At 36.6% G+C, this 18,490-nt stretch overlaps 1 protein-coding gene and 1 pseudogene across 1 annotated transcript; both read left to right on the forward strand.

Annotated features, from left to right (window-relative positions):
* Window positions 1–145: 145 nt before the first annotated feature.
* On the forward strand, window positions 146–2,444 carry LOC122658233 (annotated as a pseudogene).
* Window positions 2,445–6,172: 3,728 nt separating this feature from the next.
* LOC122658237 (protein NRT1/ PTR FAMILY 6.2-like) lies at window positions 6,173–15,243 on the forward strand. The gene is made up of 6 exons (XM_043853152.1): window positions 6,173–6,283; window positions 12,977–13,079; window positions 13,220–13,437; window positions 13,571–14,124; window positions 14,227–14,567; window positions 14,663–15,243. Exons 1-6 carry the CDS (start codon window positions 6,173–6,175, stop codon window positions 15,241–15,243), a joined length of 1,908 nt encoding a protein of 635 aa, XP_043709087.1.
* The last annotated feature ends 3,247 nt before the right edge of the window (window positions 15,244–18,490 follow it).

Raw genomic sequence — 18,490 nt, forward strand, 5'->3', positions numbered from 1 at the left:
CCAGCAAAGAGAGAAGTAGTGATATGATTTGAGAGACTCTTTGCTCAGTGTGAAGAGTCAGGTGACGATCTCTCTCTTTCTCCTCTTCTTCTTCTTCTTCTTCTTTCAGATGCTTTGTTTGAAAGACTTCCTCTTGAATACTTGAATCATTACAGGTTTAGTTACTTTATTGTTTTCTAATTAAAAATATTGTTATATGCTTTTTAGGAGAGAAAAATGAGTCCAAAAATTACTTATGCGATAGACTACAAGGGACAACCAGCCGACAAGACGAAAACTGGATTATGGTTGTCCGCGGCTCTTATCTTTGGTATATTCCCTTCTTCTGTGCTATGAACAATGGTTTATAGTCTTAAGCTTAATTTATCTACACATAGGCATTAATCATCATATCCAAGCGATCGAATTTGTAGTAACTAACTAGCTTCAAATTTGTAGTAACTTTGTTTTACTAATTAATGACCAAAACTTGTGTAGTTCTTGAGGCATGTGAGAGGTTCACAACAATGGGAATCTCAGCCAACATGGTGACTTATGCGGTTGGGACGTTGCATCTTCCTAGTGCAACTGCGGCCAACATCGTATCCAATTTTGGTGGCTAAGGATTTATGTTGTGTTTGCTTGGCGGTTTCGGGGGTGATAGTTTCTTAGGCCGTTATTGGACAATTGCAATTTCCTCACTAATCATAGCACTCGTAAGTATTAGAAATAGCTGAGAATTCAGATAATGAGTCATTTAATTAATTTAAGCTTATTGATGTGGTTATATATGATCAATTGATGCTGCAAGGTGTTGCTCTTTTTATCAATATCATGCGCAGTGCCATCACTACGCCCACCCCCTTGCAACCCTAACAGTAGTACATGTGTAGAGGCCAATGGATTCCAAGTTGGAGTTCTGGTTACTGCTCTATACGTGATCGCGTTGGGACAAGGAGGACTTAAAGCCAATGTATCAGGATTTGGAACTGATCAATTCGACGAGGATGATAAGAAGGAAAAATCCATGATGGATTACTTTTTTAGTAGATTTTATTTCGTCATCAGCCTTGGGTCTTTACTTAGTGTCACGGTGGGGTGGGGATCTATGTACAAGACAATGTCAGCCGAAGCTGGGGATACGGGCTTTGCTGTTTCGCATTCTTTTTTGGAATAATTTTTTATCTGATTCGGACTAGAAGATACAGGTACAGGAAATGTGTGGGAAGTCCCATTGTTCAAGTTCTCAATGTTTTGGTGGCTGCTCTACGGAAGAAAAAACTCAAATGTCCTACCAACGTTGATACCTTATATGATGACTCTACCAACACTGCTCCAAGAATCCGTCACACGGACCAACTTCGGTAAGACCTGCATGCAGATTAGAAATATTGAGGCTGAAGTTAGCTTCTTTATCTCTAATTTTATGTTTCATTTGCATTAATTACAGTTGGTTGGACAAGGCTGCAATCGTAGACGAAAACGACTATGGAACTAATGGTTCTGTGATTCGAAACAATTGGAAACTATGTTCAATCACAAAGGTAGAGGAGGTGAAAATGATAGTAAGAGTATTGCCAATTTGGGCATCCACAATCTATTTCTGGTGCATACATTCACAGGTTCTCACCTTCTCAGTGGAGCAAGCTTCAACATTAGAGAGATCAATCGGAAACTTTCTAATCCCAGAAGGCTAGCTCTTTCAATGTCTTCTATATTGCCGGCATATTGATTGGTTCTGCATTTTATGATCGGGTGATCATTCCATTGATGAAGAGGTGGAAAGGAAAACATGGTACGTAAGTGTGATAGTTAGAATTTAAAGTACTCATTTTTTAATTTTGACCCAAAATTAATATTGTTTCATTCTTTTTATATAATCTGTAGGCTTCACCAACCTGCAAAGAATAGCCATTGGCATGGTCTTTTCAATTTTGGCCATGACAGTTGCTTCCATAATGGAAACAAGACGGTTGGCCATGGCGAGAGCTGTGGGCGGCAATGTCACAACTTTGCCTTTACAATTCTACATATTGATCCCGCAATTCGTCCTTGTTGGTTTGGGAGAATCATTCACATACAGCGGTCAGCTTGACTTCTTCATAACCAGATCTCCAAAAGGGTTGAAGTCCATGAGCACAGGGCTTTTTCTCTCGACTGTGGCACTTGGGTTTTTTGTCAGCACCTTCTTGGTGTCCATAGTCAACCAGGTGACTGGAACCCAAGTTGGCACCGAATGGCTAACAAGTAACTTAAACTATGGGAAACTATATTATTTCTATGCTCTTCTGGCCATATTAAGCTTCATAAACTTGATATTCTATATTCTTTGTGCCATTTGGTATGTGAGGACAACGAAAAGTTCTTCACAAATAGAGAGCATCGTTACAAGTTCTCAAGACGAAGAGAAACATGGTATGCAGATGAAGGGTACCCTTACGGTTGCAAATGAAGATTGTAAATGATACGTAACCAACGCATGTCGATCTCTGTCTTTCCCACTTCTCCACCCCCCTTATCTTCATTTTTTAATTGTTGTTATTGATACGTAATAATACTACTAGTAATCATGAGATTGTATGAATTATTGTAGTTATCAACAAAATAAAGCACATAATTTGAGGTGTCTTCCACAATGATCACATTCCCTCCTTTGGTTATTCAAGATCATCATATGGATGCTCAAGACAGACCGTGGTTTCACGTTTGCAAATTTCTTGTTTTTATCTTTTCTGACGTAGCGGGCTAGTGTCCTCGTGTTGATGGCAATGCTGAAGGTGGGAGGGACTAGTAATTGGGTTGGTTGGTTTTTTTTTTAGTTTCGATCGTTGCTCTTTGCCAGGCGTTTGGAATCTTTTTTTTGTGCATTTTTCTATTTTTTGTTTAATTCAAATGATCCTTTTAACCGGAAAAAAAAAAAAGAAAAAAAAAGAAGAAGCATATTGATGTGCTTAGCTTAAGGGTGTCAATTGGGACTGGACGGTACTGGTACCGGTACTAAAAGTGCCAATCCCAGGACCGTCCCATTTAGTTAACGGGAACAAACTTAGATCCCAGTCCCGATTACTAGCAGGACGGGACGGTACCGATTTTTAACCGATTCTAGGCACTGTAGAAAAAGGGAGAAGAAGTTTAATTGTTTCTAACAAGGCGGATTTATTAGTGTTGTGGAATTTTTTCACTATCATGAAATCTAAGTTGTCTACTGCTTTTTATAAAGCAACTTAAATTATGAAATCATAGTTTTACTTCTTCAAACTCCCTAAGATCATATGCAATAAGTTTATCATTTTTTTAAATCTAGAGAAGTCCTACAAAATGGAAGAATCCCGTTGTTTTTCCTCTTTGATTTTCCCAAACAAAACTCTATTTATTACACATGTCACATGGTGGTATGGTACGAAGTACGAAGTACAAAAAGGAAGAATTTGGTAGATGTAGTTGGTCGAGGGAGGAGGGAGGAGGGAGTAGCACTGTAGTAGGTTCTGTGAGGAGAGACTTCAAGCTACTAGTACTTGCGGTACCATCGGGTACCTAATTGGTATTTCGTTACTGGTACCGTTGGGAATCCCGTCCCATTTATCATTCGGTACCAAAATCAGATACTAGTAACATTCCATTAGTAAATGGGACGGTCCGGTATCGAGTTTTAGCAGGACGATATTGGGACGATTCCCAATTCCGGTCCTAAATTGACACCCTTAGCTTAGCTTATGTTTGAAGGACTCTAAAAACTAACGAGATGGTTACAAATTATCTAATCATTTTTTGTGTGTATAATCTCAAAGTTGGGACCCATTTGTATATAGATCCCCATCCTTTTAACATCTTACGCATTTAGGGTATATTTTGCAATGTTTATTTTAAATAATTTTTTTGTAGTTTTTCTGTTTTTTTTTTTTTTTTAAGAAATATATTTGATAGCACCGATTCATTTTTTTGTTCTTTTATACTGAACCAGACAAAAAGAACACGAATGTTGATAAAAATAAACAGAATACATTTGATTATAATTATTATTTTTTTTGGTAAAAGAATAAAAAAATGAAGGGAACACGAATGTTGATAAAAAAAAAACAGAATACATTTGATTATCTTTTATTTTTATTTTTGTAAAAGAATAAAAAATGAAGAGCTACCCCCGACATCCTCTCTCTCTCTCTCTCTCTCACTCAGATCAATGGATGATAGGAGGGTTAACGCAACTCTGATTTGGATTCAAACCTGCAAGCAGTATTCGACAACTAAAGTGACTTTATTTGTGTGAATTAAAATCATTATAAAATTTTGACCCAAAAAAAAAAAATCATTATATATTGAGTAAATTAAATGGGTCTCCCTTGTAATTTTGCCTAATTTCAGGGACACCCGTGTTTTCAAAATTATGGTCAATACTCGTATTTCACAAACGTTGTTACACTTGACCCCACTTTGTAAGTGACCTGTTGTTAAGTGATGTCATAGAGGAAATAAATTCATAATGACCAAATTACCTTTACCTGGTTAAGTAACATTACCCTGTTGCCCTTATGTTTACCCCTTACCCTCCTCCTTTTCTTCTTCTTATAACACCATTACCCATCCATTCTCTGCAAGATTGTAAACCCACCTCCAATCCCTGATCTTCATCCCAATCCACCGCCCCACCTCCACCCCTGCAACCCAACCCCACCCCCAACCCCTGTTCTTCCTCCTAGTCATTTGCCTCGCAATCTAATAGTGCTTTTCCTGTCCGGGTCATTTTAGAAAATTTCAGAATGTTTTTTTCCATCAAAATATCACCATGATTCATCCCACTGAGGGTACTTCAACTTTCAGAATTTTCTGAATCAAAGGATTTGACTGGATTTTCAGATCTGATCTTATTTTGTCTCCCATACGACATAATCATTTTTTCTTCCTTTTTATTCCTATTTTCTCTCATCTACACCAATCGATAGGTGAGCGGGGAATCTTCATGTACGTGAATGATTCACAATCGTTCAGACAGAATATTCTCACAGATTGGATTCCATCTGAACTGCTACGAGTCATTTACGTATGTGAAGATTCACCGGACTCAATCAATAGCCTATTTCCTTTCGTGTTTTCTCCATTTTTTCTTTCGTGTCAATCCAACATTATTCGAAAAGAACCCTGGAGAAAATTCGAAGCTTAATAATAGAGAAATTGTTAACAAAGAGGCAAAAGGGAGGACTGATACTATTGAGAAGGAAAACAGGACCCATGTTGAGGAAAATGGTGGACACCAGGAAAAATTTGTTCTATGATTTGTTCTTCCATATGTAAGAATATCTTTGGGTTGTTTCTCATGAAACCCTAAACAAGTTACATACAATAAAATAAAACACGACTGAATAATAAATACGAGTGAAACGATGAATACCTTGCACCTTGGTAGTAGGAAAAATTTGTTCTGTTATTTGTTCTTCCATATGTTAGAATCTCTTTGGGTTTCTCGTGAAACCCTAAACAAGTTCTAGTAAAATAAAACATAATTGAATGATAAATACGGGTGAAACGATGTGTACCTTGCACCTTGGTATGTTGGAGAAGACATCGTTCAACTTCCCCATGATAAATGTGAACAAAACTTTGGTTCAGATCTTCAACAATCTTCTTATCTCGCTTGCGCCTCTCAAATCATTGGTGAGAAGAATAAGAGAATGAGATCAAGCGACTACAGGGATCCCAACCGTGTATTTATAATACAAAACCTTAATCTTTGTTTATTTTTTAATAAAAAAGACTAGTATACCCCCCATTAACCTTAAAGTGGTTCCAAACCGAATTTTATACCTATGGATCCACACCAATAGATTTAGGATATAATAAATTAAACCCATAAAAACAAACACCATATCCTCTTTATTTTTAAGTGCCCTTGTTGACTCACTGAGACTTGTGCAGAAGACAGAGATGACGACTCTTGTTTTAAAGAATCTGGTCTTCATTTGAGACTCCTTTTTCACTTTCAAGTATTTGTCTAGAAAATGAGAATAGTGGAAATGTCAATCAGTTTTAAACAAATCAATTCTCCAGAGGCAACACCATTTAATGCAGATCAAATAGATGGATCTGCTAATGATGGGTTCAAGTAAGGATTGGTAGAATAAAATTATAATTTGATGCTTGATATGGACTAGATCTGATTAGGTATGATAAAAGAAACTAATGAAGAAATTTCAGGGTGATGGCAGGGGCGGTGGGTTGGGTATGGTTTGCAGCGGTAGTGGTAGAGGCTTGTAGGGCGCTGAGGGTGCTCCGGTTTGCAGAGGCAAAAGCTTACAGCGGTAGAGACTTGGTCTGAAGGTGCAGGGTGGAGCGGTAAATTGGGATGAAACAGGGTCTGGAGGTGGGGCTGAGTTGCAAGGGTGGAGGTAGATTTACAGTTTTGCAGAGGATGGGTGGGCGGTGGGGTTCTAAAGAGGAGGGTAAGGGTAAACATAGGGGCAAATCGGAAACTTGACATTTCTGAAGACATTAGAGGTGGTGTCAAAATGAAACCAAATCGAACCGTTTACACTGAAACATGAAACCGTTTAATAAATGATTTGGTTTTGGTTTTAAAATTGAAACTGTTTAGTTAAACGATTTAAATTGAATCGAACCGTTTAAACCGATGGTAAACCGTTTGAAAATCCGTTTAAATTGAAATAATATTAGTAATATGTAATGGCAATAATTAAGCATTAATGGTGACACAAATAAATAATTATTTAAAGAAAATATACAAGAATTCAATTCATACTTTCATTTCAATAAAAAAAAATTAAAAGGCATATAATGGAAAATAAATATTTGAATAAAAAAAGCTAAAAAACCTTATAAATTGATTAAACTGAAGCCGTTAGTAAATGTTTTTTGGCAAAATTTTCGTGCATGGCCGTGTATAACACACGACCGTGCCTTCAACCATTGGATGGGGATGAGGAACCGTGTACTATACACAATCATGTTCATCCAACGGTTGAAAGCACGACCGTGTATGAAAACTCTCCCTAATGTTTTTTTATGTTTCAACATGTGAAATATTTATTAAACGGTTGGGTTTTGGTTTTATCTAAAAAAATTGCATCGAACCGAACTGAACCGTTTAACACACTTAAGTGGGTCGGTCATTTTTTGCCCCTTTTTGTATAGGGCCAATGAGAACATGCACATTGGCATCATAGGGCATGAAATTTCTACCTTTAATGGGGGCAAGACGATCATTTTACCCCCTTTGTGTTTGAACGTGGGTGGTATATTCCCCCATTGAGAAGTTGTCTACAAATTTGAATTACACACATCGCTTAAGCTCCCTTTAAGCCAAAAAAAAAAAAGGAAGGGGAAAATTTGAGTTATAAAACACTCTTATTATATTTTGGTGGGTAAACGAGGTATTCACCGTTTCACATATTATGTTTGGAATATCTAAACTAAATTTACATTAATCAGATTAATAAATTTTTTAATTTTCAATTTTACCCTTATTTATCCTTGCCCTCACATGCAAATTGCAAACACCCCGGGTTTGGTTCATCTGCACACACTTGCATGTGCATGTACATGTGTGAGGCAACCACTTATCTTATTTTTGTCATTTACAAAGGGATGAAGGGTATTTATGAAAACAAAATAAACATGTGATTTGCTCTATGTTCACCCCCTCTCCCAATCCTCCTCTCCGGTTCTCCCAAGTCCCACCTTCCGCACCCCACTATTTTACCTGTCCCACCCCTACCACTTGCCCTGTCTCGCTTCCGCCGCCCAGCACTACAACTTCCCTTGACCCCAGCACTGCAACTTCCCTTGAAACAGAGAAGGAATTTTGGTTGTTGCTGGAGATGGTGATCTGATCGTCTCATTCGTTTGAGGGTTAAGATCGGCGAGAACGCAGGATGTGAGTGAAGACAGTAGAGTTGATGTGAGAGGCTGAGATCTCTCCCACTACCAGGAACCAATAAGTGGCTTTAACCAAATTTTGAGCTGTGGAAAAATGAAACTGGGCGATGAGAAAAGAAAAGAAAATAAACCAATAGAAGATTAGGAGGTTCTGAAAGGCAATTAGGGTCTAGCTAGGCAGAGGCGGTGGCTCTGTTTTAATTGTAAAGACTTTTGGAGTTAAGTCTTTATAAATAAAAACCACAGATTCATCTTCGTCTCTGGTCAAACTGTTCTTTTGGGTGCTTACGATTTCTGAAAATTTTGCAGATCTTATGACATCAATCTTCTAACACAAAACATGCAAATGAGGTTAGCAGCGTTAAGTGGTTAATTGACTATTTGACTTTGAATTGCTTTTCTAAATTTACACCCTCTCTCTCTCTCTCTCTCTCTCTTCTTGGATCGTCGCATGAAATGATTTTGCTGACCTCTTATATATGAAACCGATCCATCACGTTTCATTTGGGCATTTCTCTATGTCGCTTGTACATAAAACTCTCTCTCTCTCTCTTAAAATAAAAACTTTAAGGGTAAGAGAATGCTAACCGAACGTGTTGCCCTTGCACCAACACAGAGACTAATGCGAATGCATCGAGAAGCATTGGTTTGGATGAAGTTTTTCGATTTTACTAAGGCCTGAGCAGTCTTTTTGCAAACTCATGTGTCTGACACAAGAACCACATGACCGGCTAGTGTTCTTTTTCTCAAACTTTATAATCAAGATTGCGTAAACTTTTATTTCTCTTCGTATAATAATTTGGAATTAGATGCAAAACTTGTTTAGGATTCTCCATAACAAGCAAGAATCTGAACTTTAGTATCTTCTATGAATCACGTAATTAAAAGTGCATCCACACATGACTACGACACTTTATATGAAATTTATATAAGGAAAAATGGTGGCCATGCACACTCCTGGTATTATGCGCTCTCTCCTTTTTCCTAATTAAGGTCAACAAAGAAATTATACTAAAAATGAAAAATTGGCCAAAGCTAAAAGATAAATAAAATTTAGATCATGCCTCCACCTCACCTCCCTGATATGTGGGCCCTTTGTATACAACTGTAACAAGTCCCCTCTCATGGTCCCATTGGCTTGGCGTGAGAGATTCTATCCATACCATTCCATACCAACTCCATCTTATTGTAAGTTAAAGGAAAGGAAGCAGGAAAAAAAATTTGGTTTGAAGACAAAGACATTCTTACTATATTTTAGAATAATTAGAAAAAAAACCTTTGCTAGGAATCTTATTTACAAGAAAGAACCTGAACTTTAAAATATTTAATGAATCTGTATTCAATTTCGAATTGGGAACTAATCTTTCGAAAGGTTCCCTAACCCGGTACAGTAGCACCCTCTGTATCTATTCTCTCTCAATTTCGCATGAAATGACCTTGCTGCTCTCCTATGTATGAAACCATTTTGTCACACCTCGTTGGTCTATGTCGCTTGCTCATTGAACTCTCTCTCTCTTACAAAAAAAAAGAAAAAACTTTTGTAATCATGATTATGTATTCTACTTAAAACACTCATATTATATTTTGGAATTAGATACAAAACTTTGTTAGGATTCTTGGTAACAAGCAAGAATTTGAACTTTAGTATCTTCTATGACTATGAATCTCATAATTAAATGTTTCCACACTTGAATAAGACCCTTTATGTGAGTTATATATATATATAAGGAAAAATGGTGGTCATACTCCTGGTATCATGCGCTCTCACACACTCTCTCCTCTTTAATATGTGGGTCCCTTGTATATGAATTGTGAAGCATCCCTCCTCGTGATCTCATTGTCCTGACATGGGAGATTCCATCCCATAGCGGCAAATAGATCCCCCTCCCCAATATCGGATGTACGCTATGGTTATTGCTCTATCCCCCTTGTTGTGTCCATCAAGTATTAAATTTTGGAATGAAAAAATAGGGTGAACAATGCATTTTTATGTGTTCTAAGTGCGAGATCTAATCAAAGTTGAATATTGTTTTAAGTTGCAATTAATTATTAGGAGAAGAGGATTTTTATTTTTGGATTCTATTTACACAGCCTTGGGGAAATAATCAAGGATTTTTTTTTTATCTGAAGTATCTATGTTTTCTCAATATCATAGGGTTAAAATTTTAACTAAATATTATTTAGGTAGTGATTTATTAGTAAAGAGGATACTTACTTTAGGATTCATAAAACTCAAATAAAGAGTAAATCTAGGGAATCTTTCATTAAAATTTTTTTTTTTAATTTTTTATCAAAGACTATACAAAAATTAATGAAGTTTCTCTAGGTTGAAAGAATTTGATAATTTAAAAGGGGGAAAAAGAACTCTGTCCGGAAGTGTGGCCTACGCCCGCACTCCCATGAGTCTATCTCTCTCCTCCCCATATGAAAAGACACCTCTGCCCCCCTTGTTTTGAGGAGGACAGATATAGACACATGGGAGTGCTGGCATAGGCCACACTCCCGACAGAAAACTGCTTCCCATTTAGAAGTTAGAAAATCAGGATAGAATCAATGTAATATAGAGTAAAATTATCAAATATGTGTAGCCTTCTTTCGTATATCTATTTATTCATTTTTTATAAGCCACATGAATTTCTAATCTAATATGAAGCACATAACAATATTTTTATCCATCCTTCCACACTCCTGGATTCTATTTATCTTGACATAATATTCAGATTCCAAAATAATATGTATGCAGTAGGTAGAGAGAGAGAGAGAGAGAGAGAGAGAGAGAGAGAGAGAGAGAGAGAGTCCGAATGGCACCTCTACAGGTGTATTTAGAACTTGACACCTTCATTTAATTGTCCTTTATTTTATTCTCAAAAGTCCTTTAAGATAGTTAAGATGAGGGGTATAAAAGAGATTTAAAAAAAAATTGAAACTGACATATTATTACATCATTATCAAAATGTGTCATTGTCATGCATTTTCTATCATTGAAAAAATCGCTTGATATACTGAAAGGACAAAAAAGTAAGATTACAAATTATTTGACACCTTGTGGGGGTATCAGGAAGAAAATCTCATATGATGGCATACCTAGTATACAAGGCTCTTGCCACCATGGTTTGAGGAATTGGTACTGGATCGGCTTATTCGTTTCACTAAAAGTGGAGAGTCTCCACTCTCTACTAGAGACCAATATTGATTCCTGGCCAAACTCGTATTGGTGGATTGGTACAAACAAGGGTAAAAATGTAATAAAAAAAACTATTTTTTCTACCAATCCAGATCAATATAGACCGATTTGGGTCGGTATTGACAAAGATCAATACCGATAGCGATATCGATTATTAAAACCCTACTTTCCACTATGGGGTTTGTGGAGGGATAGATTTGTATGTGGCCTTAACCCTGCTTCACAGATAGGTTGTTTCCCGATTCGAGTCCGTGACCACTAGGTTAATGTGATTTAGACAAGTACCGAGTTTGATTGTAAGAAAAATCACATTACAACAACTTTGATTCATCCCAACCTGAAACGTGCAAGATAATCTAGGTATTTGACCGGTACGTCAAAAGCTCCACAGCTGATGGAATACGTTAAATCAAGCTTTTTAATCTATCCCATACTAGGCACAGCCGTAGTGCCTGTCTATTTTTTTTTTTTTTTCAAATATTATTTGGGACCCGGGCCAGTTCCTTTGATTTTATTAAAGATCAGACAAATAATAGAAAAGAATACAAGGGGGAAACATACCTGCCTTACCTCAACCCAAAAGATATTAAATCCACAACTCTCAAAAAAGACAGCTCACAGCCCTTACAAGCAACCCCAAGTAAAAGAAAGCCTCAGTGACTTTCTAGTATCCAACCCAAACCTCAATAGTGGTTCCAGCCATGTCACACTCAGAATCTCAGATTAGCATTTACATAGTACATATATGTGAAAAAACCCTTCCACAATTCTACAAAGTCAGTGGAATCTAGATACTATGTTAACATAACTTCAAAGAATCAAGTCCCATAAGTGAACTTTTAATCAAATATGAAACATGCAACAGGACCCACAGATGATCAACCATCCCTAGATACCCAATTTTTATTTTTATTTATATTTTTTGTGGTAAATTTTTGGTTTTGGCACATATGTGCGTGCCAGGCCTTGTGTGTTCTTAACCACTCTGAAGAGATATAAATAGAATAGCTAAGGTTCTCTGGGAGACCAGCAAAGAGAGAGAATGATATAATTTAAGAGATTCTTTGCTGGAACAAGAGAGAGTAGAAAGTAGGAAGGTTGTGTGTTTTTCAATTTTTAAGTGGTAGTGTGAAGAGCCAGGTGATGATCTCTCTCTCTCTTCTTCTATTTTCTGTGGTAGTGAAGATAAATTGTTATTTCATGGTTGCTGCAGGCACCATTGCCAAATTGAATTAAATCTTTGCTTTTTTTTTTTTTTCTTTTTCTTGTCTCGAGGTAGTCATTGCACATGATATTGATATTTTTTTCGAAGTTTTTTTTTTTATAAAATCCTTTTCCAAAGTTGATGTTACCTTATTCTCTTTGTGAGATATTAATCCCTATAAAGGGAGAAAGAGATAGTCCATTTCAATATAGAATGGACCAAAACATTATCTGACTTGTTTATTGTATGGGAAGCAATTTTCTGTCCGGGAGTATAGCCTACGCCAGCACTCCCCCATGTATCTATCTCTCTCCTCCTCAAAACAAAGGGGTAGAGATGTCTTTTCATATGGGGAAGAGACAGATAGCCTCATGGGAGTGCTGGTGTAGGGCACACTCTCGGACAAAGATCTTTGTCCCTTATTATATGCACAAAGCTATAGAAAGTGAAAAACAGAACTCGACCTCAACATATCCGGTGGTTTGACCTTCATAGTCAGATGGTTTGCTTGAAAGAATGCCGGTTGAATCCCTAAATCATTTCAGGTTTAATTACTTTAATGTCTTCTAATTAAATTTGGAAACAGCCTCTTCTGCGAAATAGAGGGTAAGGCTATGTATATTTGCCCCTCTCAAATCCTGCAGTAGGGGGAGCCTCCTACACTGGGTTGCTCGTTATTTTTTAATGTTTTCTAATTAAAAATATTGTTACATGCTTCTTAGGAGAGAAAAATGAGTCCAAAAATCACTTATGCGGTAGATTACAAGGGACAACCAGTTGACAAGACGAGAGCTGGAGGATGGTTGTCTGCGGCATTTATCCTAGGTATATTCTCTTCTTCGATCTGTGAAGTTTACAATCTTACGCTTAATTTACATACACATAAACATTCATCATCGAATTAAATTAACAAAAAAATGTCAAAATTTGTAGTTTGTTTTACAAATGACAAAAAACTTGTGTAGTTCTTGAGGCATGCGAGAGGTTCACAACATTGGGAATCTCAGCCAACATGGTGATTTATGCGGTTGGGACATTGCATCTTCCTAGTGCAACTGCGGCCAACATCGTATCAAATTTTGGTGGTGCAGGATTTATGCTTTGTTTGCTCGGCGGTTTCGTGGCTGATAGTTTCTTAGGCCGGTATTGGACAATTGCCATTTCCTCACTAATCATAGCAATCGTAAGTACTAGAGAAACAGCAGAGAAGATATTATTGTCACCTTTAATTATTTTCCATATTAATTAAGCACATTGATGTGGTTAATTATGACCTATATATTTATGATCGATGGATGGATGGATGGATGTTGCAGGGATCTGCCCTTTTATCAATATCATGCGCCTTGCCATCACTACGTCCACCCCCTTGCAACCCTAACAGTAGTACATGCATAGAGGCCAATGGATTCCAAGTTGGAGTTCTAGTTGCTGCTCTATACGTGATCGCATTGGGACAAGGAGGAATTAAAGCCAATGTATCAGGATTTGGAACTGATCAATTCGACGAGAATGATAAGAAAGAAAAATCCAAGATGGATTACTTTTTCAGTAGATTTTATTTCGTCATCAGCCTTGGGTCTTTACTTAGTGTCACGGTGGGGATCTATGTACAAGATAATGTCAGTCGAAGCTGGGGATATGGACTTTGTTGTTTCGCATTCTTTTTTGGATCAATTTTTTATTTGTTGCGGACTAGAAAATACAGGTACAAGAAATGTGTGGGAAGTCCCATTGTTCAAGTTCTCAATGTTTTGGTTGCTGCTCTACGAAAGAGTAAACTTAAATCTCCTACCAACGTTGATACCTTATATAATGACTCTACTGATGATAGTACTGCTCCAAGGATCCGTCACACCGACCAACTTCGGTAAGTACTTAATTAATTTTGTAGTAGTGTTTCATGTGCATTCTAAAACTAGTACTCATTCTATTTCTTTTTTTTTTTTTTTCGATTTTCCTTTTATTGCAGTTGGATGGACAAGGCTGCCATCATAGACGAAAACGACTATGGGACTAATGGTTCTGTGATTCGAAACCGTTGGAAACTATGTTCAGTAACAAAAGTAGAGGAGGTGAAAATGATTGTTAGACTATTGCCAATTTGGGCCTCTACTATCTATTTCTGGTGTATACATTCACAGGTGCTCACCTTCTCAGTGGAGCAAGCTAATACATTAGAGAGATCAATCGGGAACTTTCTCATCCCAGCAGGCTCTTTCAATGTCTTCTATATTGCCGGAATATTGATTGGTGCTGCTTTCTACGACCGGGTGATCATTCCCTTGATGAAGAGGTGGAAAGGGAAACATGGTACGTACGTAGGTGTGATATATAGAGTAGATTAATTATTAATTATTACCCAAACTTAATATGGTTTTCGTTCACTCTTTTTAATTAATTTGTAGGTTTCACCAACCTGCAAAGAATAGCCATTGGCATGGTCTTTTCAATTTTGGCGATGGCAGTTGCTTCCATCGTGGAGACAAGACGGTTAGCCGTGGTTAGAGTTGTGGGTGGCAATGTCACAACTTTGCCTATGCAATTTTACATATTGATTCCGCAGTTCTTCCTTGTTGGCTTGGCAGAATCATTCACGTACAGCGGTCAACTTGACTTCTTCATAACCAGATCTCCAAAAGGGATGAAGTCGATGAGTACTGGGATTTTCCTCTCCACTGTTGGACTTGGGTTTTTTGTCAGCACCTTCTTAGTGTCCATAGTCAACCAGGTGACTGGAACCCAGATTGGCACTGGATGGCTAACAAGTAACCTAAACTATGGGAAATTATACTTTTTCTATGCTCTTCTGGCCATATTAAGCTTCACAAACTTGATATTCTTTATTCTTTGTGCCATATGGTATGTGAGGACAATGAAAAATTCTTCACAAATTGAGAGCATCATTACAAGTTCTGAGGAGGAAGAGAAACATGCTATGCAGAAGGAGGGCACCCTTACAGCTTCTGCAGCGGAAGATTATGAATGATATGTAACCAACGGCAACACCCCCCCCCCCCCTTTTATATTCCTTTCTGTAGTTGTTCTTTCAATATGGTATGCATAATACCAATAATAATAATCATCACATTGTATGAAATTGTGTTGTTATCAATACAGAAAAGCAATTTGATGGGCTTAGATTATCTTTGAAAGATGTCAAAAAATAATAATTAAGATGGTTAAAAATTTTGTAATCATATTTTTTGGGTATAATATCCAATTTAATTGGGACCCATTTATATATTTTGGGTCTTTTTGAATGTTACCGGCCCGTAACAAATAATCCTTTAACCTAATTTATAATCTTTGAGATAACCCTTAGATCTATCATTCAAGTCAAAATTCCCCCAATTTCTACCGTTTATTACAATGTATTTTGTGTTTCCCATTATTCTGAATTTGAATGCGTTACCAGTGTGTTTATAAATTTATATTGAAAACTTTCACTCTTGACAACCATATTTCATTATTGTGAGGTTGCTTGCATATTCCATAGTTTATGTCTTGTGCGTAAGTAGCATAGACATATCCACAAGTAATATAATCATAATTATGATGGATTAATAATGAATATAATGACATTTCCGTAATTTTTTTTGCATAAAAGAAGTGATTTTGTAAAATGTCTGCCAAACATTGTTTCTGTTCTTTTCCTGTTTGTGGAGCACTTCTGTAACAGTTTTACCAAACGTTGTTTCTCTTCTATGAGAGTATTCTCACAGCAAGAAATCTAAAAAGAGCATTTTTGTGAAAAGAACATTCTCTCAGAACGGAAGTGTTACCAAACGGGACCTTAGAATCTTAGATCTATCATTCGATAGTTGTTCAAAATAAGGGTAAATAAGTCATATACTCCTAAACTTTAAATTGCCAACATAAGTAGCAATAAACAACTATCACAATCGATTTATTTACCGACTTTTCACTGCTCCCTTCCTCTCTCTACTTTTTTTTTTTGTTTTTTCTTCATCTTCTTCTTCTTCTTCGTGACCCCGGTTTCAAAAATCAGTGGATTGGATCAGGATTTGGCCAATTTGTATCGAAATCAGTCGGGGTCAATTCTGATTTCTATCATGCTGAATTGGAATATTCAGGTCAAAATTCCCCCAATTTCAGCCATTTCAGGCCGATCCTAGGATTATTTGGATTGATTCTAATTTGATCTGAATCGGGAATTGACAGTGACCGATTCCTTGTTTTAAATTCCTGTTTGTAACCTGTTTTGAGAGTTGCAGCTATTAACACAGACACGGAACCCCTTAGACCCTTCGAGTCTTTAATAAAGTCCCCCCAAAAACCTTAATCTCTCATCAACGAAAGATAGAAAGGTAGAAAGGTAAAAAGGCAAGCAACGAAGTCAGAGGGAATCATCGAATCGAAGTGATAAACAAACCAAAACAACGAAATGCGTGTTCCACATTTACTCATTTACTTCTGGGTTGTTGATTTTCACTCTAGAATTTGGTGATTTTTGACTTCCAGAAGCTGAGGGATATAGATGATATGTGTCGGGCCGGATCCTCTGGATCGGAAGTACATGCAGCATGCCATACAAACAGGTGATAGACACTTATTTTTAATTTTTATTTCTATAAATGGATAAATACTAAAAAAGATCGACATGGTTTTGAAGGTGATCGATATCGATACCTGACTAATACTGTATCCGTGGGACAGTACAAACAAGGATAAAATAATCTAAATCTCATTTTTAAAGAAAAATCAAGGGTAAATTTGTCCGATACAGTTGATCCGTGCCGATACTATATCGTATTGGTTTTGAAGGTGATCGATATCCGATCCGATACCATGCACTAAAACCATGCCCTTGACCAATGTGTCCCAGAACCAGCTGTTGCTTGTTCCACCTATTACAACATAGGTGATTGTGGTACTCCCCGGAAGTCAAGGTAACCTTATGACCCTCAACGCATTATATTTGGAATTGGGAAAAAGAGTTCTGTTTGGAAGTGTGTCCTACACTGGCACTCCCATGAGTGTTTTTCTCTTCTCCCCATATGAAATAACACCTATGTCCTCTTGTTTTGAGGAGGAGAGAGGGATAAACAAATGGGAATGCTAGCATAGGCCACACTCCCAGATAGAACATTACTTCCCTTAAGAATTAAATACAAAACTTAGTAAGGATTCTCAATTATGGTAGTGTTGAATGACACCTCTTTGGTTTTCTTTAGAATTCGGCATCTTCATCTAATTCCCTCTTAACTTATTTTCAAAAGGTGCTATTGTTATGTACATTTTTCGAGTAGGCATGTGAAATGACAATATTACCGTCATTGAGAAAAAAATATTTATCATACTAAAAGGGAAAAAAAATAAGATTACAAATTATTTAATACATTGAGGGATTTCAATAAGAAAATACAATATGAAAAGCAAGAATTTGAACTTTAAAATCTTCCATGACAGATTCAGTTTCTATTTGGGAATTCTTGGGAATAGGTTTAACATTCCAACCTGATTGGTGTACTCATCCATGTTGTTCGCTTAAAGAATTATCTCCTTTAAAAAAAAAAAACTTTATATTCATAATTGTGTAATCTACTTTGGAATTAGATAAAAAAAAAATATTCTAGAATTCTCAGAAATAAGCAAGAATTTGAACTTTAGAATCTTCTATGAATGTCATAATTAAAAATGCATCCACAAATGACTAAGACCCTTTATATGAAATATATAAGGAAAAATTGTGGTCACACTCCCTGTATAATGCGCCCACTAGCATATTCTCTCCTCCTTGATATGTGAGTCCCATGAATATGAATTATGAGGCATTCCCTCTCGTGATCTCATGGACTTGGCGTGGGAGATTCCATTCCATACCAGCAATGTGTAGATCCCCTCCCCAATGTAGGATGTACACCATGGTTATTACTTCTACCCTTGTTGTGTCTTTCAAGTATCAAATTTGGGAATGAAAAAAGAAGAAGGTGAATAATGCACTTTTATGTGTTATAAGTGGCCTTATCTAATCAAAGTTGAATATTATTTTAAGTTGCAATTAATTAGAAGATGAGAATTTTCATTTATTTATTTTTAGATTTTAATTACACAGCCTAAGGGAAGAATCAAGGAGATTTTTATTTTTATATTTTACTTTATCTAATCTGTATTTGAAGCATTAATCGTGTTCCCTCAATATAATAGGGTAGAAACAAATCTACTGAAGATAGTGATTTATTAGTAGAAGGGATAATTATTTTAAGATTTAT

The sequence above is a fragment of the Telopea speciosissima genome, chromosome 4 (genome assembly GCF_018873765.1).
Source record: "Telopea speciosissima isolate NSW1024214 ecotype Mountain lineage chromosome 4, Tspe_v1, whole genome shotgun sequence".
Classification (NCBI taxonomy): domain Eukaryota; kingdom Viridiplantae; phylum Streptophyta; class Magnoliopsida; order Proteales; family Proteaceae; genus Telopea; species Telopea speciosissima.

Bases quoted from the DNA above. Each gene is read 5' to 3' on its own strand.
- LOC122658237 (XM_043853152.1), top strand. From the start codon at position 6,173: ATGGCAGGGGCGGTGGGTTGGGTATGGTTTGCAGCGGTAGTGGTAGAG. The intron at 14,125-14,226 runs GTAAGTACTTAA...CTTTTATTGCAG, and splicing joins CGTCACACCGACCAACTTCG to TTGGATGGACAAGGCTGCCA. The intron at 14,568-14,662 runs GTACGTACGTAG...ATTAATTTGTAG, and splicing joins GAGGTGGAAAGGGAAACATG to GTTTCACCAACCTGCAAAGA.